At 35.4% G+C, this 21,472-nt stretch overlaps 1 protein-coding gene across 4 annotated transcripts in view; it reads left to right on the top strand.

The window, feature by feature from the left end:
* Window positions 1-20,476, top strand: part of LOC126725809 (mediator of RNA polymerase II transcription subunit 15a) — a 312,712-nt gene extending 292,236 nt beyond the window's left edge. For 3 of the 4 annotated variants that reach the window (XM_050430742.1, XM_050430743.1, XM_050430740.1), the window contains 10 exons: window positions 712-853; window positions 4,813-5,045; window positions 5,851-7,278; window positions 8,160-8,230; window positions 11,486-11,560; window positions 11,855-13,306; window positions 13,414-13,758; window positions 16,468-16,668; window positions 16,753-16,841; window positions 19,830-20,476. In XM_050430742.1, coding sequence (XP_050286699.1) covers window positions 712-853; window positions 4,813-5,045; window positions 5,851-7,278; window positions 8,160-8,230; window positions 11,486-11,560; window positions 11,855-13,306; window positions 13,414-13,758; window positions 16,468-16,668; window positions 16,753-16,841; window positions 19,830-20,037 — 4,244 coding nt within the window. In that variant the 3' untranslated portion in view covers window positions 20,038-20,476. The remainder of the gene's footprint in view (window positions 1-711; window positions 854-4,812; window positions 5,046-5,850; window positions 7,279-8,159; window positions 8,231-11,485; window positions 11,561-11,854; window positions 13,307-13,413; window positions 13,759-16,467; window positions 16,669-16,752; window positions 16,842-19,829) is intronic. The other variant, XM_050430741.1, reaches the window with a different exon arrangement.
* Window positions 20,477-21,472: the final 996 nt, after the last annotated feature.

Genomic DNA, 21,472 nt, shown 5'->3' with positions numbered 1-21,472 from the left:
ACTTTTTAACCAATTATGTCTAAATGAGAAATAAAGTTTTGAATCCCTATTTTTCCATAAAAAATCGACCAAGAGATAATGTAGTATTATCATTTTGCATGGAGGTTTATTTGTTTTGTTAGTAAAATTTCTTGATATTATACTGTACAAGTTATGAGATGAAATACTACCCTTTTTCTTTTATTTTTATAAATGTCTTTTTTATTATAAAAGAAATAAAATTTCAAAATATAACCAGTAATGAAGAAGGTTATCATTACCTCATTTTGTGTGTGCCCAAACAGGCCCGTAACTGAAATCATAATAATTACTCAATGGTGGTAGATTTTGTTATAAAACACTTGCCACAACAAGCTCATTTTAGAAAATAGAATCCAACTTTCCCAAAAACAACCCCAATTCCCAAACATGACATGACATGACATACATCTCTATATATACCTCTCTCTCTCTCTCTCAATTCTAACTCTCAAAATCCTTTTCTGCCTGAAACTCTTCAACCTTTTACTTATGAATTAACAGTCTTCCCTTAAATTAGACTTCGCCTCCTCATCATCACTCTATTTTAATCTCAAAATCGGAGTTCATATATATATATATAAAGTTATTCGCGATTTTCATAATTTTTATATAAATTTGGTGGTTGGAATTTCGGTTACAAAATTTAGATCATCATGGATAACAATAATTGGAGGCCAAATCCATCTCAAGGTCCTGTTGTAGGCGGCGGCGGCGGAGTTGGAGGTGGCGGCGTTGGAGCTCCTGGAGGCGGCGGTGGAGAAGCTGCCATGGATTCTGTTGATTGGCGGAGCCAATTGCAGCCCGATTCTCGTCAAAGAATCGTCAACAAAATGTAATTTTCTTCTCTCTTCCTTAAATTTATGGTTTTGCTTTTGCCTTTTGTTTTTGTTTTACATATTTATGTTTACGGGTTGTGTTTGGGTCTGAATCCGATCAAATTGAATTTATTCATTAGCTTAACTGATCAAGTTATTGACTTTTTTGGTGGAAATTAGAGAACTTTACAGCAAAATCTTCACTTTTTGATGCCACAAACATTTAAGAATACAGAGTTTAACTGGAAATAAAAAATTCTTAAGGTCAAACTCAGCATGTGTGCATACAACTTCATCAAAATCGTAGGGGTTGTTACCACATATACTCCTTCCTTTAACATAAAACTAGGCCCATCACAACCCATTAATCATGTGAAAGAGTAAATTTCCGTTTCAGATAGCTTATTTTTAAAAGTGCGCCCTGTTTTAATAAGTAAGGTTCTATACTAAGGTCAAAAAAGGCAATGCTCTTAAAAATTGTTCCTAAACAAGCAAGTGGAAATAAACTCATTAAAATAAGCGGTAACAAACCTGGTACAGCTTTACGGGTTGTGTTTGGGTCTGATGGTTAAAAATGAACTTATAATAGCTTTCATTTTCTTTTTTTGATTCCTCTTGCATCCTATTCATTAGCTTAACTGGTCAAGTTATTCGTTTTTTTGGAGGGGATTAGAACCTAACTGCTTAATCTTCAATTTTGATGCCATGCATTCAACAACGTAGAGTTTAACTCAAAAACTAGTTTTGATCTGAAGGGTCTTGTTGTAAGACCCCATTAAGATTGTGACGGCACTATGCAGTAAGAGTGCAATGAATATGACATTTACATTGAGTACGTAAGTATGGCAGGAGCTCTGATTATAACTAGTTCGTTTGGGATATCACATGGATGTGAGTAATGAATCTGCATTTGGTAGCAATAGTAGCTCCATGTACTACTCATTTGTATTTATATATCGCCCAGATAGACCTAATTTATTCTCGACACAAGACTCAACACATGTCCATACAACGTGCAAGAAGTCCTAGGGGTTACCACAAATACTCCTTTCCTTTGAGCGTGCCAGTATGGCAGGAGCTCTAATTATAACTAGTGCTTTTGGTTTATCACGCAGATGTGACTAACGAATCTCCATCTGCTGACAATAGTATCTTCATATTTCATTCTTGCTGTTAGACTCAACACGCATCCATACCCAAAAAAAAAAAAAAAAAAAAAAAAATTCCTAGAGTTATGACAAATACTCCTTCCTTTCACATAAAATTAGGTTTAGCATGTGAAAGAGTAAGTTTCCATTTTGGATAGCTTATTTTTAATAGTGCACCTGTTTTAATATGAAAGGTTTTTTAATTAGCTATAATTAGAAAAAAAGTATAGCTCTAAAATAATTGTACCTAAACAAGCTGGGGAAATAAACTAGCCAAAATAAGCAGTAAGAAACACACAATTATTACCCTGTTTGGTTAGCCTTACAATTGGAACTAAGTTAGCTTATTTCATAAGTAAAGCTTTTGGAAGCCTCACATTTTCTATGTACAACTATACTTTCATATAATAAACATTTTAAAGAAAATAAGCTAATAAAAAAAAAAAAAAAACTATTTCTAAACACAAAGCTCGAGTCTTCATATGCTTAGATTCTCATTGTCTTTTGTTTGACTAACTCTACATTCAACATTTTGAATATTGCATGTAACTGAAATGTTTGGTTTTTAAATATTGCTGTTAGGCCTGTATCTGTGCTCTGGCTTGCTGATGGGACTTGTGCTTTCATTCCATATATGAGCTTGATAAAATTGTGTACTTGTAGTAGCTTCTTATACCGTAACCAGTATTTTATTGCAGTTCGTTAATTAAAAAAAAAATGGAATGGCATAACTGGAAGGATGAAAACAAATATTCAAAATAATGTCGGAAAGGCATGTGGTAAGTGTAGATGATCCTCACATGAAGAAAAATAAAAATCCTTGGAAATTTTACAATGCATCTACAAGTATAAGAATCAGACATGACTTTGAAAGAAAGTATTGTATCATGAGAGTTGACTACAAGGGTTAATAATGCTATATTTTGAGTTGGAAACAAAAGACTTGAGTGCATCACCCAAATATAGAGCTGGGGGTAGAATTTGTTGTGGAACACTTGAAGATATCCTTTTTACAATCTTCACTTTCAATGCCATGCACATTCAAGAACACATTTAACTGAAAAGCTTGTCTGCAGTCTGCACCAAAAAGTAATGCTTTGAGACCCCCATCAAGATTGTGAGGGCGCTATGTAGTAGAAGTGCAATGAATATCACATTGGAAGTGCGCAAGTATGTGGGAGCTCTAATTGTAACTTGTCCTTTTGGGATATCACGTAGAAGTAAGACATCCCCATGTGGTGACATTAGTAGCTTACTTTAACATAAGACTAGGTCCAGCACAACCAGTAATCATGTGAAAGGCCTTGCATTTTCAGATTGCTTTTTTTTTAAAAGTGCCATCCATTTTAATTTGTAAGGATTTAATTAGCTATACTAAGAAAAAAAGTAATACTCTATAAAATTTTATCTAACAAGCTGGGGGAAATAACTCACCAAAATAAGCTGTAACACACACACACTTGTTACCCTGTTTGGTCAGGTTCAAAAATCGAAATAAGCCAACTTATTTCATAGGTACAGATTTGGAAAGCCTTGCATTTTTCTATGTACACCTGTACTTTTAAATAACAAACATTTTAAAGAAAATAAACTAGTGAAAACAACAAAGCTATTCCAAAAACCAAGCTTGAGTCTTTGTATGCTTGGTTTCTCATTTTCTTTCGTTTGACATTTTGAATACTGTGTATGACTGAATTAACGTGTTGTTTGTTTTACTGTAAAATGTTTCAAATGTAAAATTTTTTACAATAAAGTATTTTCTTTTGAAAACATTGTATACAAAAACATTTTCAAGTGTTTGGTAATTGGTATGACAAAATTTTCCAAGCACAAGCCATCAAAACCGGTGCCTCCTATCCATTGTCGGTGGCTCTGGTTTATCAAGCTCATATTTGGAATGCGTTTTTTGCTTTAAGATTTCTGTTAGGCCTGTATTTGTGCTCTGGCTGGTGGGGCTTGTGTCTCTCTACTCAAGCTAGGATGCATGGACATGGGTGCGGGTACAATATGGCAACATGAGCAATTTTTGAAAAATTATAACATAAGATGGCATATAGGACACTGTTAGGACACGGTTACAGCACCCCAAATGAAGTGTCTGTGCTTAGCTACTCATTCCGTATATGATCTTGATAAAGCATGTGCTCGTAGTAGCTTTTCATACCATAAGCAATATTTTACTGCAGTTAATTATTAGAAAAAACTGAGGAAGGGCATAACTGGAAAAAGAAGAGAACAAATATTCAAATTAATGTCAGGAAGGCTTGTGGTAAGTGTCGATGATCCGCATTTGAAGAAAAATAAAATTTCTCGGAAATATGACAATTGCAGCTACAAGTATAAGAATTGGATATGACATTGAAAGCAAATGTCGTATCATGGGAGTTGACTACAAGAACTAGTAGTGCTATATTAGAAGTTGGAAACAAAACACCTGAATGCATCACCCAAATAAAGAGCTAGGAATACAATTCGTTGAGGAACACTGGGGGTCTAATATATGGAAAGCAAGGTATCATGTTAGTTGACCAGGAAAACATTTTCTGTTGACAGATCTTCCATAGTGAACCTTGAACAATCAAGTGCTACTGCTGATATTTTTCAGAGAAAAAAATATTGCGTTTTTGTTCATATTTTTAAAATTTCATGAAATTTTATTTACTTATCAAAAAAAATTTCATGAAATTTTATGTGGTTTCTTTTCACATTTTGTTGCTTTAAGTTCTGCACTGTCAGCATAGTTTACCCATTTGGGACTTTTTTCTTTAATAGCTTAATTGTGCCTATATGGTCAGTAACATAATAAGAGTATCTCCTTTTGTGTATAGAATGGAAACTTTGAAGAGGCATCTCCCTGTTTCTGGCCAAGAGGGATTACATGAACTCAGGAAAATTGCTATAAGGTTTGAGGAAAAGATTTATACTGCTGCCACAAGCCAGTCAGATTATCTACGAAAAATATCTCTGAAAATGCTTACAATGGAAACTAAGTCTCAGAATCCTATAGGCAATGCTTTGCCATCCAACTCTGCTGGCAATAGTAATAAGTCCTCAGATGCAGGTAAGTACATCAAAGAATTATGTGCATGGTTTTATTTACATATTAATCCACCCTGCTTCTCTCTCTGGTGTTGTGTTTTTGACACCGAAATCATTATCTCATGTATCTTCATGATTATATACACGCACGCATACTTACTTGCATATGTACATATACAGAAACATAGATATATGTTTATATATGTGTATGTGTGCAATTTTTTTTCTTCTTGGACATGGATCCGTAATTCCTGTTAAAATGTCTAAAGATGTTATTTTTGTGACATCTTGAAAAGTAATGTTGCCTTTGTTTTATTGGTGGTGGTGGGGGGTGGTATGGGGAAAGGTGGATGCTATATGCAGTTGAATTTGTATGTTTAGCATCTGTTGGACTGCTTTCACCCTCAAAACAGGTTATGAAAAATAAATGAGTGTACTCATCAAAAAAGAAAAGAAAAAAGAATGTGATATGAGTAACCTAATGAGTTCTAGCCTAAATTCCATTTCCTTTCCTTGTAAGGGTAATGGAGTGAGGTTGTGGGTTCAAATATAAGGAATTCAATTGAAATATATTTCCATTTTTTTTTTTTTGTTCCATTGTTTTTTTTTTTTTTTTTTTTTTGGGGGGGGGGTGGGGGTGGGGTTGTGGGGGGCCGGGCTTTAGTGCTTTAACACCTTTGCCCATGGTATAGTATGTGTTTTTATGTATTCTTCGTTCCACTTTTTTTATTTTTTTTTTAAATTTATATTTTTAAAATATTTTATTTTTTTATCCTTCAACATTTCATATAGTTTGGTGTCTGTTTTTGTTCTTTCATATGCAATAGGGATGAGTATGCAGCCCCAAGTTCATAATCCAGGTCCTATTCCATTATCAGCTAATCAGTCTCGCCAACAGATGTTATCTCAGAACATTCAGAATAACATTCCATCTGCTGGAGTTCAAAGCACTGCCAGTTTACCATCTGCACTGCCTCCTGTCTCTGGTTTAAGTCAGAATCCTATGCCAAATGTTGTTGGCCAGAATACCAATGTGCAGAATATGCCTGGTTCACAGAACTCAGTAGGAAATTCAATGGGACAAGGGGTTCCCTCCAATATGTTTGCAAATAATCAGCGGCAAATGCCAGGAAGGCAACAAGTTGTTCCCCAACAGCAACCGCAGTTACAGCAATATATTTACCAGCAGCAATTAAAGCAGAAGTTCCCGCAGGGAAATATGTCACACTCACTCATGCAATCTCACATCCAGCAACAGCAGCAGCAGCAGCAGCAGCAACAGCAACAGCAACAGCAGCAACAACAGCAGCAACAACAACAGCAGCAGCAGCAGCAGCAGCAGCAGCAGCAGCAGCAGCAGCAGCAAAATCTATTACAACCCAATCAGTTGCAATCTTCTCAGCAATCGATCATGCAGCCTTCTGTGATGCAATCGTCTCCTCTTCCTGGTCTGCAGCAGAATCAGCAGTCATCTATTCAGCAGGCAACACAGTCCATGCTTCAGCAACATCCTCAATCAGTTCTCAGGCAGCAGCAACACTCACAACAGGCTGCTGTTATTCATCAACAGGCATCTATGCAGCAGCAGCCAATGTTACCTCCACAACAGCAGCAGCAGCAGCAGCAGCCGCTGATGGGGCAACAGTCAAATGCAACAAATATGCAACAGAATCAATTAATTGCACAACAAGGCAGTGTTGGAGACATGCAGCAGCAGCAACAGAGGATGCTTGGCCAGCAGAATAATCTTCAAAACATGCAGCAGCAGCAGCAACAACAACAGTTAATGGCTCAGCAAAGCAACCTCTCTAATATGCATCAGCAACAGTTGGGCCCTCAAAGTAATGTTTCTGGGTTACAGCAGCCGCAACAACAGTTGCTTGGAACTCAGTCCGGTAACTCAAGTATGCAAACTAATCAGCACTCAGTACACATATTACAACAGTCCAAGGTTCAGGTGCAGCAACAATCACAACAGGGTGCATCTAATATGTTACACACACAAGGGCAGCCATCACAGTCACAGCCACAGCAGCAACAGCAGCAATTGATGTCACAGATTCAGTCGCAACCTTCACAATTGCAACAACAATTGGCTTTGCAACAGCAGCAGCCAAATTTATTACAACGGGATATTCAGCAAAGGCTTCAAGCATCAGGTCAAGCATCAGGTTCCTTGCTTCAACCACAGAATGTGATTGATCAGCAAAAGCAATTATATCAATCACAAAGAGCTCCTCCAGAGACGTCATCAAGTATGTCATTGCATCTATGCAATTTTATTTCTTTTTCATAAATCTCTTTTGCTGTTTGTTGCCTTTGTTTTGTTTAGATTATCATTCATCACCTTGAATGACTATCATCAGGATAGGGAGTTGAACAGGAAAATCTATACATCTTGCTTCTCTCTCTCTCCCCTGCCCCCCCTTTTTTTCCTTATCCAAGTTTTCAAAATGCATTGTGGTTGATATATATATACCTCCTGCAGAAGTAATATGTTGAACTTCAAAAAGTACATGTCAACTGTCAGAGAAAAAATGATCAAAGTACATACAAGCTAATTATGTAGATTTAAACCTTGCAAAGCACTCAAGTAAATCAATATAATAAATTATGTCCATGTGTAAGAAGGATGCACTCAACTCGGTTGGTTGGGACGTGCCAATTCTTTGTTTTTGATAAATAATGAAATTTCTGAATGTCCATCATTGTCCAACCTGATTTTGTAACTTTATTTCGATATATACATGCAAATGGAGGTCAACTCCCCATCCAAAATAGCTAGTGAATGTTATTTTATTTGACAATATGGGTAAAACAAGCTGTGGAAGCCTCTAAGGGGTTTTATGGGGGATGAGTGATGCATGGTGGATCAATGCAAAACTATATGGGGAGTCTTTAAGTAATTTAATATGCAGAGGGTGTGTAAAGTAATTAGCCTTTAATCTTGGGTGCTATTTTTTTTTCACATGCTTTTATTACAGTTGTGTTACAGTGTCATAATATATAGTTTGGAATGAATATTTTTACTAGTATATCATTCAGTGAGTAATGCTTCTTTTAATTGTTTCCTTAGAAGAAGATATTCATTTGACTCACATGAGCATTTATTTACATATATTTATATACTTTTTAGCATCTCTAGATTCCACAGCTCAGACAGGGCATGCAAATGGGGCTGATTGGCAAGAGGAGGTCTATCAAAAGGTAATATGCCATGTCTTTTTTTATTTTTTTATTTTTTAATTGGATGAAGTTTCACTTATGACAAATTCTCATAGGTATTGTGGGAAATGTTGAGTTTCGGTGGAGTTGAAATTTGGGCTTAATTGATTAGAGTTGCTGACCAACAAGAAATAATTATTCTGAACAATGTAGATATGGAATAAAGGGCAAAGCTTCCAACTTAATAGGATGTGAAGAATTATCTTAGCAGTAGAGAATTTGAACTTCTTGTTCTTTTTAAAAGAAATAATAAATTATTTTCTAACAAAACATCATTGAAGCTTAGATACTCATAAATCTGACATTATTATGATGCATTATTGATGATAATAGTGTTGCCATATGCAACTGACATTAAACTAGGAACTTAGATGATAATATAGAATACTATATATAGTCACAATCAGCTAAACCAGTCTTATGAGGACCACATAATAAATCAGTGTATGACTATTCTTCCATATTTTTCTCCAATATGGAACTTCAGCGATAGATTTCCGTTTTCTTCAAGAGATTCTCTTATGCTATTCTTGTTTGTTCTTCGTATCATGAATTTTATTTTGCACATTTTGTGGAGCTTGGCAAACCATAGAACTAGTTCAATTTAGTTTTGACCTAAATCTAAAATAAAAACTACTTCAACAATGAACTAGTTTTTGTTTTTATTAGTTTGTTTAAATGATTCGTAATTACATTTTAATCCTTTTATTGAAACCATTAACACTAATATTGGAAATAAAAATGACCAATTAAGGACCACTTCTATATTTTACGAAGTGGGAAAAACACAAAATTTAGTACTTGCTAGCCCACTTCTATGGTTTTACTCTTCATGATGATACTTAGATGGGGATATCCGCATTGGTTACTACTACTACTACTAGTTGTCTAGTGTGTGCCAAACTCGACACAACAACAACAAAGCCTCAGTCCCAAACTTTTATTTTTTTGGGGGGGTGCTCTAGATCCTTGACAGATTAGTTGGGGTTGACCACATTTTTTTTTTTCTCATTCTATTCTATCTGAAGTCACTCTCTGCTATTTCTATAATTGACATGTTATTTTTTATTACTATTACTAATGATTGGTCTTCCTCTACCTTCTTTCGTTCCCTCAACTTGGATCAACTCACTCTTTCTTACTAGTGCATTAATCACTCTCTTTTGAACATTTTTTTTTTTTTTTTTTTTTTATAAGTAAGAAAGATGTATATTCAAGAAACTACCTCATGAAAACATAAGGCAGAACAGAGAACTCTTCTGAACATGACTAAACCATCTCAAGTGACTTTCCCTAATCTTTTAATCAATAGAGGCTACCCCTACCTTTAAGTGGATTTCCTCATTTCAAACCCTATTTTTCACTTATCCATCTTAACATTCTCATTTATCATTTAATAGATATGTTGCCTCTTTATAGCCCAACATTTGGTACCGTAGAGCATTGCTGATCATATATATTTTTGAAAGTATAACTTTCACTGGTGACTGAACCTATGAAGGCTCGATAAGGAAGTGTTTTTAATAGTTTTTTATTGTGTATTTGAAACCTAGTCTTAGTAGTTTTAGGCAGGAAAAAAAAAATCTAAATCATCTTGTTCAATCTGGTGTTTTGCAGAAAAGATATGCTATAGTGCTTGAGAGATTAAAATTTCCTGTTTATGGGTTGCTTTTGAGTTCTTTTCATGGCTATCTTCAACTCCTAGATTGATTAATCATATTCTGAATTTCACCTTTTTGGATGCCCTTAAGCTGCTGGCTGAACATTTTGTACATGGGTTGCACAGCCTTTATTTGTTATTTATTAAATATTCATAAAAATGTATATATATATATATATATATATAGGTAGTAGAGAGAGAGAGAGAGAGAGAGAGAGAGAGAGAAAATCTGCATTTTAATTGTGAGATGATTTTTCTATTCATATTTTTTTTAGTTGTGTAGCAAATTGAGTTATTTTATTGCTTGATTTTACAAATAGTGATTTTGGTGCATTGGACAGAATATGGTCAGAGTGGGGCTTAGGCAATGATATAAAAGCACTCCTCTAACGTTTGGAATTTAGTTGTGTTGTGTTTGATGTGGTGTATTTGGAAGGAACGCAATTGACGGACTTTTGAGGATTTGGACAGATCCGATGACAAGTTGCTTGCTCTTTTTACTGGTTCTCTTCATGATTGTTCTAGGGCTTGGGGACTCACATCTAGTGATTCTCTCCCATTGTTCCTTAGTTCTCTTTTTCTTTGTAATTAGTTTCCTTCTCTGTTTATTGTTTTCTCTTGTTTTGCTTTGTGCCTTTTTTGAATATACATATTTCTTACCTATCAAAAAAAAAAAAAAATTGCTTTTGGCTGCTAAGATTTATATAAAAAAAAATGTTTCACATGACTTATTAAATAGATTATAGGAAAAATCTCTACAGCCATTATCCTGAGCCAAAAATAATATAAAAGAAAGGCTTGAGAGTAATTTGTAGAAAATTAGTATTTTATTAATTGTAATATTGTTTATCTAGCAAGTAGTTAGTCTGGTGAAGTTCCTATTAGGAAAGATGGTCAACATGAAGTAAAAGGGGAACCACCCATATCTTGAGTAGAAATAAAAAGGAATTCATGAAGATGAAATCTTGGTCAAATGTAGTGAGTTTGTCCATCAACTAGGCTGTCTGGTGTACCTATCAAGAAAGATGTGGGGTGCATCAGCATAGAGAATAAGAACCAGGAATTCTTGTTTGTGCATGAGTGGACATGTGTATTTATTTATTTCATATCAAAGTTCATTAAAAGGAAATATTTTAAGAAAAACTTTGTACATTAGGTCAAAGAAAAAGATGATTATTGTAGTGCAGCTGAACGTGGTTTAGGATCAGTAAATATAGGCATATTTTTCTCCTAAAATTAAGAGTGAATAGAATTTGTGGATGATGGATGGATGTTATCAATTTAAGACTCCTTTTGTTCTCCCCCTCTTTTTTTCTTTTCTTTTCTTTATTAAATTTCATCTGGAATATATTTGTACATTTCAATGACAGCTTCATATTTGTATTGTTATAAAATCCACTGGTTGAAACGTTAACTGAAGCTTGTGTAAAACCCTATACAAACTCATGCTTTAATGGATATGTATAACCTTCCCCCAAGGGGAAGCATGCATTAGTGCACTGATAATAAGGAAATAAATAAAGGCTTCTGAAGAAATGAAGAGTTTGATAATCTGTCTTGCTAATTTCTTTTTGCAGATCAAAACCATGAAGGACTTGTACTTGCCTGAAATAAGTGAAATGTACCAGAAAATTGCTGCTAAATTGCAGCAGGTATGTTGTGCTTCAAAAATTCCTTGTGCAATTCATCGCCTAAGTTTACTCATTATTCAGCCTATTACATGATAGTTTTGGTATTAATGGCATCCTTCTGGAGAGATGGATATGTGGTTGAAAGTAGTGGCAGCTGTCCTCATGGGGCTGTTAATACACCTGTGCTTAGAAACACCCCGCTGTTTACCGTATAGGAACAAATTAAAAATAACTTGATTAGGTTTTGTAACTTGATCTTTGTCCTTTACTAGAATTCTTGTTCTTATAATTATTTTTATTTTTTTTGTTCTCCAGCATGATTCTCTTCCACAACAATCAAAGTCAGATCAGCTTGAGAAGTTGAAAGTATTTAAGACTATGTTGGAGCGTATTATAACATTCTTACAGGTTTCCAAAAGTAATATATCACCTGGTTACAAGGAGAAGTTGGGGTCATATGAGAAGCAGATAGTAAATTTTATAAACACAAATCGGCCTAAGAAGCCTGCACTGCAGCAAGGACAGCTTTCTGCGCCTCATATGCAAACCATGCAACAGCCACCTCAACTTGCTCAAATTCAGTCTCATGAAAATCAAATGAACCCTCAGTTGCAATCAATGAACTTACAAGGTTCTGTTCCAACAATGCCGCAGAATTCCATGTCAAGCCTGCAGCACAATTCTATGTCTCTATCTGGGGCTTCGACGGCACAGCCAAACATGATTAACTCACTACAACCTGGCTCCAATTTGGACTCAGGACAAGGAAATTCTCTGAGCTCTTTGCAGCCGGTGACTATGGGATCTCTACAACAGAATCCTGTGAGTACTCCCCAGCAGACAAACATCAACACCTTGTCATCACAGAGTGGAGTAAATTTGCTACAGCCTAACATCAATCCACTTCAGTCAAATTCTAATATGCTTCAACAACAGCATTTGAAACAACAGCAGGAACAGCAAATGCAACAACAAATCAAACAACTTCAGCAGCGCCAGATGCAGCAGCAATTTCAGAAGCAGCAGATAATCCAGCAGCAGCAGCAGCAGCAGCAGCAGCAGCAGCAGCAGCAGCAACAACAACAACAACAGCAACAACAACAACAACAACAACAACAACAGCAACAGCAGCAGCAGCAGCAGTTACACCAACAATCAAAGCAGCAGCTCTCTGCACATTTGCAGACACATCAAATGCAGCAGCTTCATCAAATCAATGATGTAAATGACATAAAAATGAGACAGGGTTTGGGTGTTAAGCCAGGGGTCTTTCAGCAACATCTATCAGCAGGCCAGCGCTCTGCCTATTCCCATCAACAGTTGAAACCAGGACCTTCATATCCTATATCTTCACCCCAACTCCTTCAGGCTGCATCCCCACAGATCCCGCAACACTCTTCTCCACAAGTTGACCAGCAAAATCTGTTGTCATCTCTCACAAAAGCTGGAACACCGCTGCAATCTGCCAACTCACCTTTTGTTGTCCCATCTCCTTCGACTCCTATGGCTCCATCTCCCATGCCAGGGGATTCTGAGAAACCTGTTTCTGGTGTTTCCTCACTCTCAAACGCAGGAAATATTGGACATCAACAAACAAGTGGTGTGGGGGCACCAGCTCCATCACTTGCCATTGGTACTCCTGGGATATCAGCCTCACCTTTGCTTGCTGAGTTTACTGGTCCAGATGGGACTCATGGTAATGCTTTAACGAATGTTTCTGGAAAGCCAAGCATTACTGAGCAGCCTCTTGAACGCTTAATTAAAGCGGTTAGTTAAATATTCTCCTCACCATGATCTTTCGTGGCACTTAATAGTAGTTTTATTTTGCTTCCTCTCATGTTGGTCGTGAATTATACAAAACTTGTATTTTTCAGGTAAAATCAATGTCACCCAAATCATTGAGTGCATCTGTCAGTGACATTGGTTCAGTTGTAAGTATGATTGATAGGATAGCAGGATCGGCACCAGGTAATGGATCCAGGGCTGCTGTTGGTGAGGATTTGGTTGCCATGACAAAGTGTCGTCTTCAAGCAAGAAATTACATGCCTCAAGATGGAAGCAATGGGACAAGGAAAATGAGGCGCTACACAAGTGCCATGCCCTTAAATGTTGTTTCATCAGCTGGTAGTATGAATGATAGTTTCAAGCAGCTGACTGGTTCAGAGACTTCTGACCTGGAGTCAACTGCAACATCTAGTATCAAGAGGCCTAGGATTGAGGTATAAATCCCAGCTTGTGCTATATACTTCTAGAAGAATCATGGTGTTGATGGTAATTTTAAAAAAGGCATGCAAATGAGCTTTAGCTAAAATGACACCTTTTCCCCTTGGAAGAACAAGGTGGAAGGTAAGGTTGTCAATTCAGTACCTGCCTTTTCGCATTCCCTGAGCACTTGAGCAAAAAGGAGAGACATATATGGCTTTTTTAAAGATGTGTATGCACTTACATGTGGAGGGTAAAGCAGCATGTTTTTCTTTTGCGCCTTTCAAAACTATGCTATTGATAGATGTTGACTAGATGATGTTTTAGGTTTTAAACGTACAAATTTTATTGGTTGTTTAGAGACCCACTAGAGAGAGATTTTTTTTAATAGTTCCTATACTGCATCTAGGAAAAAGTTTGGCTAAAAACTTGGTTGTATCCTAAGGATACAACTCTTACCAAAAAAATTAATATGATTACATATTTTGAAATCCTAAATGTTGGATTGCATATTCTATATGTTTTTAACATTCATGTCAAATTTCATACCAATGGATGTTATTTACCATTCGATCTATAAAATTATTTTTTATGCATAATTTTAGACTACAAAAATTTGAAATTTAAATATTTGATTGGTAACATAACTATTTATTTTTGATATTCTGAAAATTTTGCAAGCATGGAGGATATAAGATGGTGGATTTGTCAAAATTCACATCCAACGAAGTTTGTAGCCAAACTTTGTCCCTTCATCTACGTATAAAGCTTTACAATAGCATGGGGAGATTTTTTTTTTTGACAATCCTGAGACATCGATTAATTATGCAAGGAGGCCTGTTGGTCTGGCAGATTCAGAGCAATCTGTGGGGCTAATTTAGTATGAACACATAGAGCATCCATTTTTATTTAGAGAAAAAAAAAATGTCCATCAAGATTGATGAGATGCTATCTTATCGTAGTATAGTCAGAGAGAGGTTGGGTTCACCACCACTAAATATCTTTTTAGTGGCTAATTATTTCTTCAAACTTACCATTTAATTATATAGTTTCCCCATGTCGGTCTTGCTCATCAAGTATCAAGATGGCTGGAGATTAAAAACTGTGTTGCCTATAAGCTAATGAGCTCTAGCTCAAATGATTGCTTCCTTCCTTTGTAAGGGCTCTGTAGAAGGTGAGATGGTGGGTTCAAAAGCATGTGTAATTATTAATAAGGAAAAAAAGAAAAAAACTCATACTGTTCTTTAAAAAATAAAAAATAAATAAAATTTACTAAATGTATGATTTTTGTGGATTGGATACTAAAAGACATGATTGATATATAATTTGATGTACATGATAAACATAGAGAGAACATACAATCTACTGGTGGGATTAACAAAATATCATTAAATGTGAGGCTATTGAATGATGATGTGTATTGAGAACAGCCATTATAGTGGCAATGTGTGTCAACAAGATGGACATGTACATTGAGCACTAAGGATCCTATTTGTAAGAGTGAGTTGCTTCAAATTAAAAGCATAAACAGTACTAAAGGATGGTCATGAAAAATGTTGGATGAGGCAGTAATGAGATGGTAACCTATAAGATTTCAGAAGGTATGACTCTTGATGAAGCTTAATGGCAAATCTAATTTATGTAGCTGACTTCATGCAACCTATAAAATGACCTTTTTGGTAATTGCCTGTGTTCTATTTTCTTCGAAATTTGTCTTGTTTTGACATGGGAAAGAAAAGATGAGGTATGAAGAAAGAAAAAAAGTGGAAATATGAGAGTAAATTAATGTCTGAAGTACAGGGTTGAACTCATAGGGAATTTATTTTTTAGCACAGGAAAAAGTCATTTGAGAACTAGATGTACACACATCATTGTCAGGTATGTGCCTGATGATTTAGGACATCCCAAGAAGTTACAAGGAAATCTTTTAAAAATAGAAAACCAAGAACTAAAGATATGTTTATATATCTGATGGAGGGTGGAATTTTATTTTCTGAAAGAAACCCTAGCATCAATAGTGCAAAGGTCTTTAGAATTTCTTTGAACGTTAATATACTCTTCATTTACCAGTATATACTGGGACTCCAGGTTCTGATGGTTAAATCTGATGTTAGGGATCTTTTATAAAACTAGGTGATCAATTAAGCTTTTAAGTGGATACCTTGTCTTATCACTAGACTTTGGCATAACCCATGAGGTTTTTATATAGCTGGGCTCCCTTTGTGGATAAAATTTATTTAGATTTGAAGATCATATGTAATAATCTGAAAAAAAAAAAATAGCATGTCAATTTTTAAATAAAGTATGTAGAGCACCGATTCTGTGGTTCACAAAATTGAACACGATATGCCACTTACCATTGTAAGTGGAAAGATATTGGTAGATTAATGTACATTGTTTTATAATGTAACAAAGTAGTTATGAGTTAAATACATAGTGGTTGTCTGCTGGCTTTTTGCCCAAAAGCTTTGTGATCTATAGAAGATTTTAATATTACTTTCTATTCTGTCTCAGAAAAGGTAAATAAGGGAAGAAGAAAAAGAAGGAAATATTACATTATATTTTTCCAAAGTTTACTCAGTAAGTGTGACATTTCAAACAGTCCACATTTTGGTAGGATAGTAGTGAATCATGATTTCCCCCATCTTGGTATTTTTTTCAATTTTATGGTCAGAACCCTACACGAGTCTCTTTAGTACAAATAAATCATGCGACACTTATTGCAGGTTAATCATGCCCTTTTGGAAGAAATAAGGGAGATAAATCAGCGACTTATAGATACAGTTGTTGACATCAGTGATGAAGATGTTGATCCAGCTGCAGCTGCAGCTGCTGCTGAAGGAGGTGAAGGAACCATTGTCAAGTGCTCTTTCAGTGCTGTTGCTCTCAGTCCGAACTTGAAATCGCAGTATGCTTCAGCGCAAATGGTGGGCTTTTGGACCTTTTAACATGAATTAATTTGTTATCGTATAAATCTCATCTCTATTTATACATGCTCCACTTCTATGCAGTCACCTATTCAGCCATTAAGATTGCTTGTTCCCTCAAATTATCCAAATTGCTCGCCAATACTTTTAGACAAGTTTCCTGTTGAAGTCAGGTGATGTAACTGTGCTATACCTTTCTTTTATATGTTGTTTTGGTTTTATAAATATGATTTGAAGATTGTTTCCCAGGTCTAACTGAAGAGACTTAATATAGTTTTGGGCAATCCTTATGACAAAATGAACATTAAAATGAAATAGAGCCTCTTTTGATTTTGAGGTTTCTGATAAGGCTTTGTGGAAAAAGAACTTCATTTGAATCTAACTGGATTTCCATGTAACTAATATTTAAACATTTATCATCTAGTTTGAGTTAATTGATTTCCTTCCTTGGCCTTGGCCTTGGATGCAGCATGCCTTGGCCTTGGATGCTTGCCCACGCAAGTCTCTTACGTGGAAACTTGTTCAGGTGAAATAGGACTTATCGTTTTCCATTTATACAAACACACATATGTAGCCAAAAGTTTTGGAAAGCTAGTTTCTATATATCTTTATTATTTAGGCAGGACATTCAAATGGTGTTAGAGTCTTGTAGCTCAACTAACACAGGACAAACCTGATCAAAATTAAAAGATAGGAAAATAAAGGTTAGGAACCTAGGCAGAACATTCAAAAGGTGTTAAGAGTCTTGTAGCTCAACTAATATAGGACAAACCTGAATAAAATTAAAAGATAGAAAAATAAAGGTTAGGAACTTAGGAGTTAGCACCTAGGCTTTTTTGAAACAAGCACCAGGTGAGGAAAACCTTTAGGAGATATGGAGTCGCACCAAACCAATTTTTTTTTCCCATTCATCAAAATCATCTCTAAATCCTCTTCAAAAGGAGTAAAGTAGTTTGCTTTTATAGGAATAAACCCTAATTCTAATTGGTGTTGAAAACCCTACTTATTGAATGATAAAAATATCCTAAACTTAAAAAAAAAAAAAAAGAAAAAAAAGGGGGGGGGGGGGTGGGGGGGTGGCTAAATTAAAAATACAATTGATATCTAAAAATAAATAAAACTAAATTATAAATAAAATCCTCCAATTTGCATCTTGCACCATTCTCCCCTGGTTGGAGAAAACTCGACCTTGAGTTTTGAAGTGCTAAACTTCAAGTCTAGAATCACCTTGGGGAGTTTTGAAAATAGAACAATCTTGTATTCCACCACATCATTAAACAATTTTGGAATTACAAAACCAATGTGTGGAATCGTAACAATCTTATCTTGAACCATAGGAAGCACCATACTATCAACCTTTTCAACGTTTTCAAGCTGCTTATCTTCATGCAGCATGGAGGATTCTTCGAGTGTTTTTGCAGTTTAGGCTTGATAGTAGACTCTTTTGGTTGGTTAAAGATTGAAACTTCAGTTGGCTCTTGTATTTCTTTGTCAACATCAGGATCTAGTGGTACTTGATCTCCCTCCATTACCAAGATCTCATCATCGATGCTTTCCTTTATGTAGGAAGCAATAATTTTGTTGTGATCTATCATCCTTAGTATCTCAATTGATTTTTTTTTTTTTTTTTGAGCTCATTTGCTTCACCTGAGCAGCCAAGTCTTGAACATCTTTCATTAGATTTTCAAATGATTGTTCCCTGGCAGTGGCAGATAGTAATTCCTTTAGTTCTTTGAAGTCTTAACGAAAGGTAGATTGTTCAAGAGTGCATTGACGACATAAAATTGGATGAGAATTCATCATAGTTTCTTCAAAGCATGCAATTGGCTGGCTATTCCATTTCCTCATACTATCACTTCAATTTTACAAAATTACCATACTGAGATTGGGTTAGTTTCTTGTGAAAATACTGTGGGAAATATTCAATGCAAAGATCTTTCATTCTGTCCCAAGTAATTCATGACCATTGGCATCTAAAGTGAAGGTTTTCATAGTGATTCCAGTACTCCAAAGCTCTACCGGCAACTCTCATATTGGCATACCTAACCTTTTCTTTTGCATTAGATAAATCCACTTGTTGAAAAAATGGTTCATATAAGCTTTAACATTGTAGAAAGTCAAGTAATACGTCTGCTATGGCTAATTGGCTGTATTCTGAGGCAAGATTCTACTGTTGGTGTTTTGAAGTAAGACTAAAATCAATAATCATTTTCATTAAAAAAAAAATCAATAATCATGTAGAACATAGACTCCATTAGTCCAACCTTCTGGTTTTACTGGTTTGCACACAGATTGCTTTGATAAACTGGGTTCACAATGTCTTCCTGCTCCACTTTCAATTAAAAGAACAAATCACATGCTCACAGGGCTGGGTGACCAGTTCACTGATTCAAAGGTCTATTACAGCCCATTCTGGTTATACTGACATCTCAATTCACATTTAATGCTTCTTACCCACCAATGCCCTTTTCTTAATATTTTTCATTTGGACAAAACTTAGGTACAGTACTTAGGTGTTGTTCTTTAGGTTCTCTTCTTAAAATTCAGCCATGTAGCTTTTTTCTCATGGGATGGAAGTGCATTTTTAGTTGAGTACTGTTACATGGCTGAATTTTAAGAGGAGAACCTAAGAAACAGCACCTAAGTACTATATCTAAATTTTTTTCTTTTCATTTACTTTTTCCTGACAGCCACCTTAGCAAGTAAATGGATATGGAACACTTCTTTAGATGTTACCTAATATGGATAATATGTGTGGTTGAATGAAAAGACCCCACTAACAAAATTGTTCATGAAAGGAACTCCATTCCTAAATCTGATCTGTCTATTGGTATAAATTCTTTGATCCCCATTTTCAATCCGCACTTATGCTCTTCCTTATTCTCAAACTTTGAGGTTAAGTGAAGCAAAAATGTCTGCCCATGCATATCACCAATAAGGATCTTAGAGAATTCTCATTTTTCATGAATTGTAATAGTAGAGGAGTCTCAAAGACAAGTGACGGATAAAATTCTAATGTTCTTCAAATGTATATCTCACAGTTAAAATACTAAATGGTGTATTAAATTCTCTCCTTTCTTTCTTTATACCAGCTTGCATTTGAGTTTTTAAAATTCCCTTACTCATATACAAAGTTAAGTCTAATATTCTGCAATTAACAGTAAGGAGTATGAAGATCTCTCAGTAAAGGCGAAGTCAAGGTTTAGCATATCATTACGAAGCCTTTCACAACCCATGTCACTTGATGAGATAGCAAGGACTTGGGATGTTTGTGCTCGAGCAGTTATTTCTGAGCATGCACAGCAGAGTGGTGGGGGCAGTTTCAGCTCAAAATTTGGGACTTGGGAGAACTGCTTGAGTGCTGCATGATCATCTTTTTAGGACCTGGACAGATACTATTGCAACAGATCTTGTAATCAACCTTAATGCAGCTGCTTCTGTGGTAATGACTAAGGATATAGTTTTCTATTTCTTTTTTTGGAAATAAGACTTGTTAGCTGGTATGTTTATTAAGGGATATAGATGTATGATGAAGTTGGTTAACCTCAATACTCCTGGGGTGGTATTGTATTGTTCATAGGCTAATAGTGTGTGTTGATTGTACTTTGAATTTCAGGAAATTAATGAGTGGTAGATGCCGCATTTGTACCATATATACTAGGTTCTTTTGTGTTGTAACTACAAAACCTGCAGTCTTTTATTCATGCCAGTTGTAAGAAAAATGTTTCACTTTCCAGGAGTTCCTTTTGAATGCTCTGTAAGATTGAACATACTTAAAAGTAATTTTCTATTTTGTTGGCCAGAAGAAGTTTATTAGTTGTGTCCCTTGTGGGAAATGTGAAACTTTATTTTCTAGTAGCAGTTTTCTGGGAATATAGAGAGTAATTTGAAAGATCCGTATGGGACATTTACATAAGATTTAGACGACCTTTATATGGATTTTTTGACATCTGTGTTCAATCTTCCGCTGCCCCTCTATGTCGATTATTTAATATGAAGATCTTTAATGAAAACCTTTGTATGATTGTATCACTATTGAAGTTACCTTTGTAATAAATTAACCAGCTTTACTGACATTTTTAGAGGAACCAAAATTCCTGTTTACTGTGGACATGGATGTAAGTAAACTCCTGAGCCTCGAGCCTCATAATTGGGATTTCATTTCTTGATTGGAGCCTAAACTCGGGTTTGTAGAACGTAAGGCTAATGAAAGAGATTCTATCTACGTGAATGCAAAAAGAACCACAAAGATTCAGAGACAACAGAAAATGGACATACCGTTTATCAAAAAAAAAAAAAAAAAAAAAAAAAAACAGAAAATGGACATACCATATATTCTAGTCAGAGATCATACAACTAGCCAACAGCCAACAATCATAAAGCTGTGAGATGGTATTTGTTGTGACAGAGATATGTAGCATCTATTTAACATGGTAGCTCTTACATTTGTGGGTTTGGTATCATGTGAGAGATTATATATATATATATGTGTGTGTGTGTGTGTGTGTCACAAGATGAAATTTCCCCAACCGGTTTGCTTTTCTTTTTCTTGTGGAACTTGTAATAGAAAGAGGCCAAGCTGTTGAATAATGGTAGTTCACCATCTTCTACAATCGGTGGTTATATCTTGATTCGCTTATAACTTTCATTAACGCTGTTTAGTATCTCTAATTCTAATGTGTAATAATTTTGTTCAGATCTTTACTCTATTATACATCTATACTAAAGGAACTATTGTGTCTGGCAGAGTGTTTTGAAGGATGTGTTACAACTCGATTTTGTATGCATATGCACAGCTCGTAAT

The sequence above is a fragment of the Quercus robur genome, chromosome 5 (genome assembly GCF_932294415.1).
Source record: "Quercus robur chromosome 5, dhQueRobu3.1, whole genome shotgun sequence".
Lineage (NCBI taxonomy): Eukaryota > Viridiplantae > Streptophyta > Magnoliopsida > Fagales > Fagaceae > Quercus > Quercus robur.
Note: the sequence above shows the minus strand (reverse complement) of the source record. Positions and strands in the feature narration are given on the sequence as shown.